The sequence below is a fragment of the Tamandua tetradactyla genome, chromosome 2 (assembly GCF_023851605.1).
Source record: "Tamandua tetradactyla isolate mTamTet1 chromosome 2, mTamTet1.pri, whole genome shotgun sequence".
NCBI classification, from domain to species: Eukaryota; Metazoa; Chordata; class Mammalia; order Pilosa; family Myrmecophagidae; genus Tamandua; species Tamandua tetradactyla.
The window spans coordinates 172,403,650-172,420,274 of NC_135328.1; the positions used below are offsets into that span (position 1 = coordinate 172,403,650).

A 16,625-nucleotide genomic window follows, 5' to 3' on the forward strand; every position below is an offset into this window, starting at 1 on the left:
ACTTTCCCACTGTTATCTGAGTTCGGAAGGAGGACAGAACCATCGGATTTGGAAGGGAAAAGGAGGGGGGAAGGGAGCCAGGAAGCAAAAGGAAATCATACCTGGTCTCTAATCCTGTCTACTGCCATCCTGGGAAAAAACTGTGTCAAGACACATAATATACTTTCACAAACCCTGAACCTCACAGCTCCATTCAATTGCCAACCTGTCCTAATTAGAAAGGATGGAAAGTCTCTGATTGCCCTTGATGGGGGGTGTAAAAGGCACAATGATTACATGGTTTACTGTTTGCACTTAATATTCTGACGTTCTCCAAGTTCCCCTGCTAATACGGCACACTCCTATTTTCCTGTTTTCTAACCCCATTAGAGGTTGCCAAATCTCTTCCAGACCTAAAAATTTTCCATTTACCCCCAACAATAACCAACCCTCCTCCTCAAGACTACAGATCAAAATTACTTCATTCTTCTTTGTGAAATATGCATAAGATGACTGCAGGGAGGTGATAAATAAAATGACAAGACGCAAATCTGCCTGATTTTTCTCTGAATTCAAGAGACACATCAAACTGTACTAAGCACATTTTCCAAAATCAGCAGCAAAATATGCTGATAACTGCTACTATTTCCTCTACCCTTCCCATCACTAACGAATATCCCTCTGATGTTTATGTAGAAAAGTTCATTTAGTTAATCAACATCTTGGGATTTTCTTGGATATGCATAATTGAGGCTGGGTTTTAACTATGCTTAAATTTAAGGCAGCATCCATCTCAGTAAAGTGCTTGCAAAATAAAATAAAGGCAAAATTGTGAAGAGTGTTTCATGAAGAGAGAAAATTGTAAGTTAAAAACCCCTCCAACTCTATTCTTCCCTGTTTAGGAAAGCAGTGATCCATTTAGTTAAAAAAAAAACTCCGGTATTTACTATTTATATATATACTTATTTTATTGTATAAAAATAAAACATCCACAAAAAAGCCATAAATATCAAAGCACACCACAACAATTAGCTATAGAACAGATTTCAGAGTTTGGTATGGGTTAATACAGTTCTACAATTTTAGATTTTTCCTTCTAGCTGCTCCAAGACACTGCAGACTAAAAGAAAGATCAATATAATGATTCAGTAGTCATACTCATTTGTTAAACACCATCTTCTCTGTTATAACTCTATTTTCTCCTTTGACCTTTCTCTCAATCTTTAGGGATATTTGGGTTTGCCCATCCTAACTTTTTCATATTGGAAAAGGCTGTCGATAATATGGGATAGGGTGATGGAACTGGGTGATGTTCTGGAGGGGCTGGCCCCTCTGGGTTTCAGGACTTATCTGGCCCAGGAACCCATCTGGAGGTTGGAGGTTTCTGGAATGTAATCATAGTGCATGGAAACTTCGCTGAATCTCAGATAAACCCCTAGGTGCTCTTTAGCTGATATTTACTTTTTTAAAAAATACATAGCTTGCTACTACACAAAACAAAAGATTAGGAGCTCTAATAATGCTTTCTCTGTACTAAAAGTTTCCATTCCCTAGGTTTAAAAGCTGAGTTGATTTGTAAAGGGGAGACTTCAGTTTAGTACTATTTGAGAAACTGTTAGAGACAAACTACAAATTGGACAACTCATGACTAGTCAGCTAGCCCTGGGTTTATGTCCTGGCTCCCCCACTTGGAAGCTGTCACCTTGGGCAAGTTACTCAACAGTTTCTAAATCCAAGTTTCTTTTTCTGCAAAACGGCTGTTGTGAAGATTACACAGAATGCAAACACTGATTTCAGCATGATGCCTAGCACACAGTAAGCGCTTAATAAACACTGGCTATTATGATTCTCTATGAAAAATTTCAATTTACTATTTAAATGAGCTAATTATTCTACTTAATGCATAAAATATGGTGCCCAGAATGCACACATATAAAAAAAGCTGCCAGCTATTATTCTCATTTGTCTTTACTAGGTACTGTAAGAAATTATACCAATAAACTCACCTATGGCTGAATTCACATTTCAGGAGTGAATTCAAAACACTTCCATATTTTAGTATTTTTCAGAGTCTTTTCTTGTTTACAAGGTTATCCCAGAAATAAAGCTGAACCAAACTCCCAAAGTCCCTCTAAGTTTAAGTTCCTTACAAGGATATGAGGTAGAGTGCATGGGCAGTTCAGTAGAATTCTTGCCTGCCATGTGGGAGACCAGGGTTTGATTCCCCACCCATGCACTACCACTCCCCCTTCCCCCCAAAATACAATGTTGTGAACAAAATTCCCTATGATATACATATCACATATCTGCCTTTGTGTGTATATATATATAGATATAGAAATACATATATGTAGAGAGATATAAAAAATAAAATATATTTATTTAATGTATATAAGATAATATAAAACAACCCACAACCCTTGCCGTCCTACCTCTTGAATCCAAGAGACTGTACCCTGTGTAATGCCTCTGGGCCTTGATGTTCTAATAGATACTCCCACCACTGCTGTGGTCCACGTCCTATATCCCGCTCACTGAGCGGGACAAGGAGGGCACTTTCACAAAAGTGAGAACAAACAGAAGTTACCAATATCACTGCATCAAAACTGAGCTGGTTCCTTTAATTAGATTTGTGATTTCAGATACAAAAACAGTGGCAAAGTATTTACCCTGAGGTTCACTGAGGTAAAGGTTTCTTTTTTGTTTTGTTTTTCCATTAAATGATAACATTACTTTATGTTCTTTTTTTTTTGTATGGGTAGGCACTGGGAATCAAACCCATGTCTCCGGCATGGGAGGCGAGAACTCTGCCTACTGAGCCACCGTGGCCTGCCCGAAATGATAACATTACTTAATGTAATGTGTTAGAAAGGAAGAAATGGATTAGAGATGGTGTTTAAGAAATGTTTTCGTCTGCTGGAGTTCAACTCTAACCAAGTTAATTTTTTGGTATGCCTAACTGCATTTGTCAATGTTGCTTCATATTAGACCACCACTTCCAAAGAAGCATGTTCCAGCTCTACTTCCTTTGTACAAAGCACAATTGAATAAAAATGTTTTTGTTCTTAGACTGTAATTACAGCTCTATTTCTCTGCCTTTCTTTCCTCTATCCAAATCCTAACTCTGTTTTTCAAACCTTCCCCAATAGCTCCAACTAACACAGGTTTTACCCCTTCTCAAACACCATAGCACCTACGGTCTGCGTCATACAGCAGTCACTTGATACATTTGATTTTGTGATTGATAATGTTCAGTTTGGACTGCCTCATCCTCAAAAATTCCCCTTCAGACCTTTCACCTGTCTGGGATAGAAAAAGAAAACTTCTCTTAAAAATTATGTTGCATGGAAAAAAAAAATTACGTTGCATGGATATACAGAGAATGACATCATATAAATATGTCATTATTTTCTGACACTTTGATGCAAATAATCACACAATCTAGATAGGCATCTCAGAACTGTTTATTGTCTTATACTGATTTCTTTCTAGGGATTTTTTTTTGGTTACCTTTTTCTCCTTTCTTTATTCCTTTTTGGGTGGAGTGATAAAAAATAATAGACATTTATAAAAATGAAATTTAGCATTCCAGCTCTGTTGGCTTTAAGACACACCCTGAGACATCTAACCCTGTCCTGGCCAAGCCATATGTTTCCTCCCCTAAAGTACTGATCATTCAAGAACTTGCATTCCATAAAGCAATCTCAATCCATGCAAAGCAAAAAAACAAAACAAAACAAAACAAAAAACAAAATAAGAAACTAAAACAATACTATGAAGTCCATGGGAATAATATAATTTCTACCAAGGGTTTGGTGTTCTTTGCTTGAGTTTCTAGGTTGCACGAACGCTACACACCATTTCCCTTTTACTTCAGCAGCAGAGGCTGCAAGTGGATGAAGGAGAAAAGCAAAAGACTTGGCTTCCATTGCTATCACGTGCTCACAGAGGCACACAAAAGCAACTCAGGACATAGTTTCGCTCTCGGTATCTAGATTATTCTGATAAGTGTCCTTGCCTGATTGGAAAAAGAAACTGTAACATCTCCGAGAAGATAAGAATCACAGATATCCAAAAGCTCTGTAAGGGAATCTAAAACCTGGCACTTTCAGTAAATTTGGCTTTTCTCTGTAGGAAGACAGGCTGAGTTGTATCCCTAGACGATGAAAAATATTGTTATCTTTGCCTCCCATTATACACGGGAGTCTCGTTTAAAGCCATGGTGCATTAGGCCACCAACCTCTTCCTGGAGTAATGCAATGTTGTGCTGGGTAATGCAGTGGGGTAAACAGGGGTGTGAATTTAACCCAGGCAGAAGAACCCTGCACAAGATCATGTTTTAGAGACTGCGGATGAATATGAGCTCCAACATCTACTAATAATTGTCTTGCTCTGGGGAAGCTATTTAACCTGACTAAGCCTCAGTTTTCTCATCTAAGAAAATGGAAACTATTCTGAGTGTTAAATGATATAAGGTATGTCCAGTGCTTAGCAAATACCTGGCACAGAGCTAGCAAGCATCTGGCATAGAGTAAGTGATTGATAAATGGTGGCAACTATGCCCTCAGTATCACAAAACTTAAGACCATGCCCAAATTTCCTCTGTGTGACTTCAAGTTGAGAAATCATTGACAAATCATAGTCAGGGTTGAACCCAGTCTGCCAGCAACGTCACCAACAAAGAGTCACTCTCTTTCAAGGGATCTTAACCTTATAGGCCGGAATCTTCTAAGGGAGCCATTACAATCTCTTAAAGTCTACTTTAGAGCTGGAAAATCTTAATCTTGAATTCTTATCTCTGTCACTTAACACCGTGCCCAACCCCCCCACCCCCACCCATCCTCCCACTGATATTTAGAACTCTTTGTAAACTTCACAGGATCGAGATGCATTGAGATCCGTAGGAGGTGTTGGAGGAAAAGGGGGGACTGGGATGTTAAAAATTAGGGCAACAAAAATACCTATGATGTCATTTACTCTGATTTATAAACCACCAGCCTTTCAACTTGCCTGGTGTGATACCTCACCTTTCCCAGCCTGTGTTATAACTTGACCTCAAATGTAGCCCTCAGAGGGTCTTCTGTTAGAATGATTCCCACCTCTTTCCCATCTCACCACAGCGCTATCTTTCCCTCTTTCTCTGACTTTTGAGCTGAGCCAATTAAACCTGAACAACGGGTAGATGGAGGAAATATGCTGCATCTATGGAATGGTACAGCAGGGACCAGTTTCACTGTTAATTTAAAATGCTAGAATTAATTAGGTAGTGTAAATGAAGAATTTAATAAGCACTCTTTATAACCACAAGTTCTACTTTTATTAAACACTGCTACCAAATGAGGGCAAATATCTCTGGTCTCTCTATATTTCCCTGCCTCATTCCCATAAGTTCTCTACAAATAAAATTCTTTTCTGTCTGTGTGCCTGAATTAAAACCACCCCACATAATTATAAATTTATGCCTGAATTGTATTTTTGCTTTCAACCCCTAAGCTTCTTCTTAAAGCTCAGATGCTACTGTATGTCTCTGCTTGTTCTGGAGAGGGTGCTAAACAAACCAAAGTTGACAATTTTGGTTTTGTATACCAAATTAAAGGCTGTCTTCGAAGCTGTCACTCCTATTCAAATCCACTCGGTGAACTACCAAATTAGCATTCTTTCAGTAAAGGAATCTGCTTGTTTAAACATGTGTCTTTAGAAAACAAGGAACAACACCATGAATCAGTACTTCTCAAAAATCTCACTACAGTTATAAAGGAACTCATCTGAAAGGTGATTAATAATATTCACTAATATAGCTAGCAGAGTCTCTATTTATAAGGTAAGACTACACCAAAAATACATTTTCTATGCAGAAGTGGGAGGAAGAATCATATGGTTAACTGGTTTGAATTATCATCCTATTATATAAAGATTATTCAGGAATCTAAACACTGGCTTTCTGAAAATATAGGCAATTCTGTTAAAGGATGAATGACCCAGGGCTCTGGGATAAGATCATTAAAGCCTTGCCCTATTATGGAAAACTTGACACTTTTCTGTTATGGCCACTCTCCTTGAAACATACTAAACTGCATCTATAAAAGCCCCCATTTATTGAAAGACTGTTATGCAATAGCCATTGTGCTAGATGATAAATATCCAGCCTCATATTTAATCCTCACAGTAAACTATTCAAGATAAGGAATTACTTTGCAATTTTACAGATGAGGAAATTATGTTTGGAGGGTTATGTGACATATTTTAGAAAGTGACATAGCTATTTTAGTTTTATGATATTAAGTATTTAATTTGTAAGAGGGCAAATGTACATGTGAATTAAGTTAGGAGAATACATATATTTTTACAGGCGCACACATGCACTATATTTTCTGATTTAAGATCAGGAAGATCTATGTCTTCATTTTAATTGTAGAATTTCCTTTTTCTTACATAGGCCAATTACTCATCAATTAAACTTTCCTGAGGATGGGAAACAAAAGTCGATACTCAAAACTGACAAATACTAACAGTTGAGAATGGATATTTTCAGGAATGGATAATTGGACAGCAACTCCCTCACTGCCATCATTACGTAGCTCAATAGAATTGTAAGAAAATATTCTCACTTTTAATAAGCTTACAGGGAAACTTACCCCCAAAGAATTATAGCATCAGTATCTGGCAAAAATGAGGCCCTCAATGAACAGTTGTCAAACAGGAAAAGAATCAGTACCTAAAAATCTCAATTACTGAAATTATCTAGGGAGCTGTTTCAGTTTCAAGTAAAAAGTCCCTGACTTCTCAAAGAATATTTTCAAAACAAATAAATAAAAACCACACCTCAAATGCAGCTATTCGTTAAGCATCTCCCTCCTACTGCAGGAGCAGTTGTATTTCAAAATAATCTGCTATGGTCTCACCAGCCCCCCCCCCCATCTGCGTGGGACATGACTCCCAGGGGTGTGGACCTTCCTGGCAACGTGGGACAGAGATCCTGGAATGAGCTGAGACTCAGCATCAAAGGACTGAGAAAAACCCTAGAATGAGCTGAGAATTAACATCAAGGGATTGAGAGAACCTTCTCGACCAAAGGGGTTAGAGTGAAATGAGACCAAGTGTCAATGGCTGAGAGATTTCACATAGAGTCGAGAGGTTATCCTGGAGGTTATTCTTATGCATTAAGTAGATATCACCTTGTTGTTCAAGATGTAGCTGAGAGGCTGGAGGGAACTGCCTGAAAATGTAGAGCTGTGTTCCAGTAGCCATGTTTCTCGATGATGATTGAACAATGATATAGCTTTCACAATGAGACTCTGTGAATGTGAAAACCTTGTGTCTGATGCTCCTTTTAGCTACTGTATCAACAGAAGAGTAGAACATATGGAATAAAAATAAATAATAGGGGGAACAAATGTTAAAATAAATTCAGTTTGAAATGCTAGTGGTAAATGAAAGCGAGGGGTACGGGGTATGGTATGTATAATCTTTTTTTTCTCTATTATCATTTTGTTTCTTTTTCTGTTGTCTTTTTATTTCTTTTTCTAAATCGATGCAAATGTACTAAGAAATGATGAATATGCAACTATGTGATGATATTAAGAATTACTGATTGTATATGTAGAATGGAATGATATCTTAATGTTTTGTTCGTTAATTTTCTTTAATTAATAAAAAAAGTAAAAAAAAAATATCTGCTATGCTTAGGGTCTGTTTCTCCCCAGGGCCAACGGGCAGTTTTGTTATCCTTCCACAACTCCTTTAAATGGGCACATACAAACCAAATGTTTGAGATAAAAAACATGGTGGAGTATAGGGAAGACAGAGGGCAGATATGAGAACTAAGGAACAGAGGGAAGGGGTGGCTGATTAAGAATAAAAAGGTACAAAACCCAGGAGCATGCCACAAAGTTTAGGAAACTCCAAATCATCATCTGTTTCCCAATGCTACCTACCCATCACAAGATAATTTTATGCTCAGGTACACAAGCACGTGGGTTTAATGACTGTAAACACATCATCATTGCATGCAGAATACATGATACAGACACTCAGATGCATCATCATGCATCTGCATTTCTGCTAAGGTCTGTACATATTGTGCAACAACATATCTGCAAATCCCAAGCCTGGAATACTGAAGATGATGAGCATACCTGTAATTTTGTCTCTCACGAGTTTGCAGGATTCTATTTCACCAATGCTCCCAAAGAGACTCCTGAATTCTTCTTGAGTCATATTCTGGGGTAAATAGTTGACTATGAGGTTGGTTTTGCTGTCATCTGTGGCCGCCCCTGTCTGCATGGGAGAAGGACAGTTTCTACTGTTGCTGGAGGGTCCATTGCTTGTATTGGATGTCGGGCCATTTGACACCTGAGGCTCCATGGTGCTAATTATCTAAATAAAAATAAAAAATAATAAAACTAAGCTTTCTGATATCTCAAAGACACACTTAAATTCTCCTTTAAGATTTTATTTTGTTTTATTTTTTAAAGGAAAGAGAATTAAGATAAAGCAGGATGGAGCAAAAGAGACTGTAGTTGTGAACACAGCCAATTTAGTAACATGTTTTTAACCAAAATGTTAAACTCCTCTTGCTATTTTTAGACCAGCCCATAGATTCTGAACACAGACTAGAATGCAGTGGGAACTCTCCCATTATTTTGTTAATGAAAAGCTAATTCCTGTTTTCATTACACAATCACTCTCAGAAATGTATACTTAAACCATACCAAATTATAATTAAAATGTAAAGTAATAATCATGATTAAAATTATAGTTCCATTAAAGCTGAAAAAGCTAAATATAGAGGGATACACTCACAAGATCAAATACAGTACCTGTTTATTAACTATCTCATAAACTAAAATGACATTAAATTAAGCGAGGCTGTTCCATATGAGAAGGGTTTAAATTTTCACTGATGCCTAATCACTGATCAAACTTCAGATTTCTAAGCACATTCTAGGGAGCTGCAAAGTCATCTAATAATTTTCTTACTCAGCCACTTTGTTATTGTTTCTTCCCGACCTCTAATAAAATAAAGAGGAAAGGCAAAGTTTCTACCTTATGTCTAGTATAGCCCAAGGCTGTCCCCTCATGCATCACTCAAAAAGTTCTTTCTTTGTATTTACATATTTAATTAAACAAAGATTTTCCAGATGTGTGACAAGACTAGACAGTATGCTAAAGCAATGAATAAGACTTAGTCCCTACCCTCATGGAGTTTGCAGTCTAGTAGAGGACACAGACAGGTGAACAGTTCAGGAAGGACAACTGGCATACAGAAGAGCAATTACCCCTGCTTACAGGACAGGGGATTTAGGGAAAATACTGAGACAATGAGGCTAGAATAGGGTTTTAGATACAAAATGGATTTAAGTTCACAGAGTCAGGGCATGAAGATGCACTGTAAGGAATACCAAATACAGAGAATCACAAAATTGTAGAGCCAGAAGGCACTTATGGGAATAAAATCTAGCTCAGTACTCTCATGTTTGAGATGAAGTCCAGAGACGTCTGGTGATTTCCTTGTCACCTCAGGAGAGTGGGGCAGAATCTGGGCCCGTATCCAGGTTTTCTGGCCCAAATGCTTCCTATCAGTCCCACTTTTCCATTCTATGCTATAACTGTTCCTTTTCCATTCAATATGAGATGATTTCCATCTCCTTTGGGATTGGTCTGTATTTCTACAGCTAGACTATCAGTTCCTTGGAAATGGAATCATGCTCTGTCATTATCTACTTGTGACCTTGGGCAAGTGACTTAAACTCTATGAGTCTCAGTTTTTCTCATGTGAAAAATGGGAACAATGCTAACTGCTTTGCAAGGTGATAAGAAAGATTCAGTGAGAGAATTTATGTAAAGCACCGTGGTGAGACCGTAACCACAATCATTCATGTTTGAGTTTATTAAATCACTCTGCCTATCACTCAGCATAAATTTTCTTCCTGATTCCTCACAAGAAGGCAATGAGGTAGATTCTAGTATTCTCCACATTTTATGGATAAGGAAACCAAGGCTTAGCAGGTATGTGATAACTAGTAGCTTCCATTATGATCACTTTTGGCTGCTCAGAAACTTTTTGTGTTTGTTTTTGGTTAGAATTTTTATCAAATACAACATATATAGTTAAGTGCACAAATCTTAAGGATATAACTCAAGGAATGTTTACAAAGTGATCAGAATCCACACTTGGGTAACCACCTTTCAAATCACAACATACAACACAACATGACTAACATCTCAGAGGTCTTCCTTATTCCCTGCTCCCTCCCCATCATTCCTACCTCCCTTCACCAAAGATAACCACTGTTTTGACTTCTAATCCATACATTTATCTGTTTTTGAACTTTAAGTACATGGAAACAAACAAAACATGCTCTTTTGTGTCTTTTTCACTTATTAGTTTGGAGAGCTATCCATAGTATTACAGTAGCAGTAGATTCTTTTCCACTGCAGTAGAGAATTTCATTGAATGAAAAAAATCACATTTTATTTATACACTAAACTAAATGAGGATTTGGGTTGCTTCTAGCTTTGAACCACGATAGATAAAGCTGCTATGAACATTATATATACGCCTTTTGATGCACATGCATTTTTTTGGGGGTATATTCCTAGGAGTATAGGGTTATTGAGTCATAGGGTATATGTCTGTTCACCAGTTTTCCAAAGTGGTTGTACTAATTTATACTCCCACCAGCAGAGCATAAGAGTTCGAGTTGCTCCACATCCCCGTCAATGATGAGAGGTTTTTTTTTTTTTTTTTTTTGGCTTACTTTTTCATCTGAAGCAGAGTGGCACAGTAAAAAAAGAATGAGTTTTGAGTCAAGACAATAGCTAACTTAAAATTCTAGTTCTACCACTTACTAGCCATGTGATAGCAAACAGGTTACTTGAAGTCTCTGAGACTCAGTTTTGTTTTCTGTAAAATTGGAATAAAACCTCCTATGAGGGTTATCTTCTGGATTAGAGATCATATATTAGGTGCCTAGAATATAAAATGCCTAGAGGCATCATAACTAATATTCCTCATCATGTATCATATATAGTGAAGTATTAGCTTAAATTATTTTCTTTTCTAATTGACCATAAATGGGAAATGAAACCAAAATAAGAAAAGGAAGTCTCAAATGAGCCTGGGAAATCAGGCAGATTGAGGAAAGCGGAGAGTTTCTAAGATTCTTTACCATCATGTAATTAACTTAAGTGACTCTTCCTCTCATCATCTGATCTTCCTTTCTGGTTCCAGGTCCACTGTGGGATTCTGGAAGACTGGTCCAGACAGCAAGGAAAAAGCAAAAACTTTCTTAATCAAGCTCTTAAATCAAGGGGAATCTTAAATCAAGCTCTCCTCAGAACTGATAGGAACTATACCCAGAGAAGCAGATTCAGCTGCTCAGCCCTTGAGGCAGGGCCCAGGAAAAGAATCAAGGAGAAGGACCCAGGGGAAGGGGGATATGCTAATGGAGATGATGTTGTAAAGCATCAGTCCAACTACTAGTTGGGAGGCATGTTTCTGCTCTGCCAAGCGGGCAGGCCTCCTGGGTCTGTGCAGTGCCTCCATTTGCTGTGTCGTCTCACTGCTTCACTGAGTCAGGTGTCCAGGCAACAAACACAAGAAACACTGCCAACTCAATAAGGAACTTGAAAGAGAGAATTTATCCAATTCAGGAGGCCTGGCTGGCAGGACCATGGAGCTGTTTCACTACTATATTTTGATTTAATGGCAAAAAAACACAAAACGCCCCTCCCCAATCCCCCCCCCCCCACACACACAATGAAAGTTCCACAGTCTAGAGAATATTTCCCTGCTCTCCACCTTTTTCAGGTTGTCTCAATTACCCTTCTTATGGCTTCCCCATGAACACCTAGGAAGATATCTTGCATTAAGCCGGACTGTAAGTCATACTTAAGCATGCTGACATTCTGTGGGACCAAGACCTCCAAGGGAGGACTCTGACAGCAGAGTTCGTCTTTTGTTCACCGAATGCCAACCCTAACGACATATGTGGTAAAAGCCAGCATCTGTCCATGTGAACATCTCATAGATCTTCCTCCTCCAGAAACAGCTAGGAAAATCAAGACTTTATCAAAGTAATTTCAGTTCCCCAATCAGCCTTCTGAACTTCCTTATACTCTATGCGGATTTCCTCATTTGTGTGGACTTCTGAAGTTAAGACCTATCTGAAGATCAGGTAACCCCAACCAGGCTCATACCTTCAAAAAGGAGCCATAGTATGCAATGTTTGCTGCTGAGCTACTTAAACCAACAACCCCTATAAAATTAGGTTCTGTCACTCTCATCTGATGAAGATGGAGTTCTCTTTGCTCTACACACACATCTACACAGTTATCCTTTGGGGTAAACAGAAAGAATTAATGAAAATACAAATATGCATACACACACAAACACATAGTTATCTCTATAAAAACATACAGCCTGAAAGCTGAGAAACATCATGTTAATAAGAGCCCCCTCACTGGCCTTAATGATGCATCTTAGTTTGGAACACAGGCTTAAAAAAAAAATCAGAAATTAAAAATGGCAGAATCAAACCTGACACATGGCAAACCAGAAGGATTTTAAAACATTACCTGGAAAATAAGAGATGGGTCATGATGTAAAGTTATTAAACGCATGAATATAAAATGCATTTTGAAATTATGGGATAGATCTTAAAGAGAAGACACCAGTACTATCCACTTGGGAAATAGATCAGAGGTAGAGGAGAAGAGTGTTGGTGAGAATCACATTCTCCAACAAGCTCACAGACTGGCTGGGCAAAATCAGAACACCTGTTTCCTCAGGCTAAGACCTTTGATATTATAACAGCATAATTTTCATTGCAAATAAATACATCAGTTACTTAAGTGTGTATATGTACTTTAATGAAACATTCTGTGTGGGTCTCACAGCCAACTGCAGCTGACCATGTTCCAAATCCCTGACTTGCCCTCCCTTCTCATGCAAATGGCAATTAAGAACAGAATTACAGTCAGCTTCCAGGATAGAGTATTGAGGAGGTTCAGTTGACTTCACACTCTAATGGTTGTACAAAGCACTGCATTAAATCTTTTATGTTTCCGTGATATATTTTAAGAAACATTATACAGGCAAAAAATTTCAGGGATAAACTATTAGAGCAATGCACAATACTGTATGCACTCAACTCCTGTCATTGCAAATGTCAATGGTTTGAATGACTAATTACTCACACTCAATGCATTAACCTCACCCCTTCCACCACTCTTTCCTGCAAAATATACAACAAAAGCAAGAGAGAAGGCCTCAGACAAGCAGCTGCCAGATCATCACTCAGGGTCGTTTATCTCCGGGGAGGGGAGGTAAGGAGTTTAGGCTAGAACTAGCCTCTTTCATAGGGTACTCCTGAAACAAAAGCCATCCTCTCTGCCCCTCATGGCACTTCTTTGCCACAATCCTAAGGTCTTTGTAATAGTCCTAATAACCTGTTCAATCACATCTCCTGCCACTGCCTAGCCAAGGTATCTGTTACCTTTCACTCTTTCCTGGACATGCCATGTCATTTGCACATAAAAAAGGGCTTATTTCCACTATGGCTAGATCTGGGTATGTTTGAATAACAGAAAAGGAGCCCCAGTATGCTGGAATATACAGCAGATATCAGAGAAGATTACAGGCCACAGTACCGAATGTCATAATTTTAATGATGAAAAGGGGGGACCAGAAAAGGGAAATGATTTGCCTAAGATCACACTGCTAGTTAGTGGCAGAAATGGGACTTTTGTACAGATGTTGAGACTACTATACTTGGAAACTCCTGTGACAAAGCACACATAACCATGTGAATGAGGGTTTACTTCTTTTCTGTGGGGAAGGGGGTGGCCATACTATAGGAATGCATGCAAACAGAGGGCTGAAGAAGTGCCTACCTCCCTGCCTTTCTGTGTGTAGCACTTTACAATTCATAAAGAATTGCAACCCTACTCTGAACTCTACAGCACAGAGACCAGATCTGTTTTGTTTACTATAGTATCTTCTGCTTGTAGAACAGGGCCTGGTACATGGTAGGTTCTTGATAAAGGGCTGTTGAATGAATAAAAGTTCTTGCATATTCAACCACTAACTGGATCCCTCAACAACGCTGCCAAGAACAAGCTAACTGGATATGACTATCACTCCCATTTTACAGGTAACAAAAGAGGAGAGAGCGGTAAGCAACCCAGAGTCTAAGGTCCCACAGCATTTATTCACTTCACAGTCATTGCTGAGCACCTATTATATACCAGGTACATATTTAAATATTATCTTAAATGCATGCTTAAAGAAAAATTCATTCACCCAACAAGGTTGAACTTTCGGTTGGTATGGACCTCGTCGCGGATCTGTTGAATACCTTCACCCTTTTTCCCTATGTACATGCATTTTACATGAAAATAAAGTGAATCCAGCGTGTCCAGATTACGAGCCCCAACTTGAGCCTTCACATTTAAGCCTGACACATTTTTGGAGCACCTCTGTGTAGACTAACACTCTTTTTCACTACTTGATAGAAAAATTTAGAACCCCCCATCCCCACCCACCCACTAACCCGCAAACCTAATAAGCTTGGTGAGAACTGTTAGCCGAGTTTGCTGGTTGCATACAGTATCCAATTGGGCCCCTCCACATCCTCATCTCAGCCCCATTTAATGGGTCAGTCAAGAGGGAGAGAGTAGAGTCTTGTTCAGAGCAGCCTGGGATCTTACTGGAATAAAAAGGGAATAATAATATTAGTTCCTGCTCTCACAGAATCACCATGAAGACTGAAGGAGATAATGGGTGTGATGCTTTCAGCACTGTGACTGGTGTGATAATTCCTCCACAAATGTAAGTTACTACTGTTGTTAATAGTATTATAACAGGGAAAAGAGAACAGGGAGAAAGATAAACCCTAACCCCTCAGAGACTAGATCGGAGGTTAGAAGAAAAAAAACTAAGAGTAGCAATACAGATAATCAAAAACTTTTCTTCCTCCCTTCCACATAATTTCTTGCTTTAAGAATTAATTCACTGATTCATCAAACATATTCATTGCCAAAGGGCCTACATGTCAGAGGAGAGAAGATGTCCTGTAGCTAGTAAAGTCCCTGAAATGTATTAAGCAAGGCCACTTTAAAATTCTAAAAATGTGTTAACCCCCTTTAATATTCCTTTCGTCACTTCGTGAAGTCCTTTACCCCTTTCATCCCCGACTCTTCACAATGCTTTAATGTACTAAATTTGGGGGAGGTCTGCCTTGAGTTACAGGACTAGTCCTTCTCCTCATGGCTGGGGCCGAGTCACTGTCCCAGGTCCCAAAGAGCCATATCAGGTGGGCCCCCACAGCCTTCTCACCGGTCCTCTCAGCCACGTCACAATATCATGTCCTTGCTCCAATATTCTACACAAAAATGGGAGTCTGACAGGGCAGGCCACAGTGGCTCAGCAGGCAGAGTTCTTGCCCGCCATGCTGAAGATCTGGGTTCAATTCTCGGTGCCTTCCATGTGAAAAAAAAAAAGGTAGCCTGACAATAAACTGCCTTGCATTCATGTATTCTAATCTAGTTTAGACTTTCAGGATGTACTTCATGAGGCAAATAAAAGTTTATGGTTTTATTTTATAGGAATCTGCCCTGATGCAGAACTTCTCACTATTGACATTCATCATTCCAAGAGCCTAATGCAGGGTCCCTGTAACCCCCATCACGGTGCTCTGAACTCAGCAGCAGCAGTCCTCAATGTCTGGCTTTCTGGCTGAGATGTGGCCTCACTGCTCAATTCATGCAAAAGGGTGAAAAGGAAAGAACCAAAGAAGGTCACAGGAATATGATGTATCTTTTACCACCCCCTACTTTCAGCCTTCTAATATCAGCATGCCCAGAAATTAGAAAGATGCTGAATGAATGGGCTGATTGCAAATACATCTCAGATGTGGTTAGCTGACACACACAACTGTATCTTATTAAGTATTTTAATGCGTACTTAAAGGTGTTTTCTTTTACCATGTTGGAGGGGCTTTTGAAAATTCTGTGTAAAGGCTTATGTAACAGAACAAGCACTCCCAAGAGCATGAAAAATAATGTTTACCAAGTACAATCTCTGAATCAAACCATTAAAGAAATAGATTTAAATTATTCATGAGAACAAAAATAAAAGTCCTAATTCTCTTTGTAGACATTTCCCACTTAACCCTTACAAAATTCTAACACACAATATATATTAGACTCTGGTGAAGCAGCCCAGACTACTGCATCTCAGCCGCGTTTCAGAAACCCAAAAAACAAACCCACAAAGTTAGAAAATTACACAGCAAGCTCTCTGTTCCTGAAGACAGATATTATTTTTAGGAGTAATTCCTTACTCCTCTTCTTGCTCCTTGAAAGATACTGAAAAATGTCTTTACAATCCCCAAACTCAATATTTCTCTAAAGTTTCTTCCATCAGGTCATGAAAGCCATATCCTCCCTTCCTTCTTTTTAAGAAGCTTTTTAATTCGTTCAAGTCCCTTCAGTTTAATATTTTTTTCTGAATGAAATTTTCCTGGTTATGATTCAACTCTGAAGGAGTCGTGTTATTAACGGCACCCAAGTGGAGGGGCTGAGATCTTTCATCTGACCACTGTAGGGTAGAGGGACTTGGAAATTTGCAATGACTCAAATAA

At 38.7% G+C, this 16,625-nt stretch overlaps 1 protein-coding gene across 4 annotated transcripts in view; it reads right to left on the reverse strand.

The window, feature by feature from the left end:
- The window catches only part of ELAVL4 (ELAV like RNA binding protein 4), a 145,970-nt gene that overhangs the window by 39,925 nt on the left and 89,420 nt on the right, over nucleotides 1-16,625 (reverse strand). For 3 of the 4 annotated variants that reach the window (XM_077149712.1, XM_077149713.1, XM_077149715.1), the window contains exon 2: nucleotides 8,115-8,355. In XM_077149712.1, coding sequence (XP_077005827.1) covers nucleotides 8,115-8,355 — 241 coding nt within the window. Of the gene's footprint in view, nucleotides 1-8,114; nucleotides 8,356-14,542; nucleotides 14,650-16,625 lie in introns of those variants that run through there. The other variant, XM_077149714.1, reaches the window with a different exon arrangement.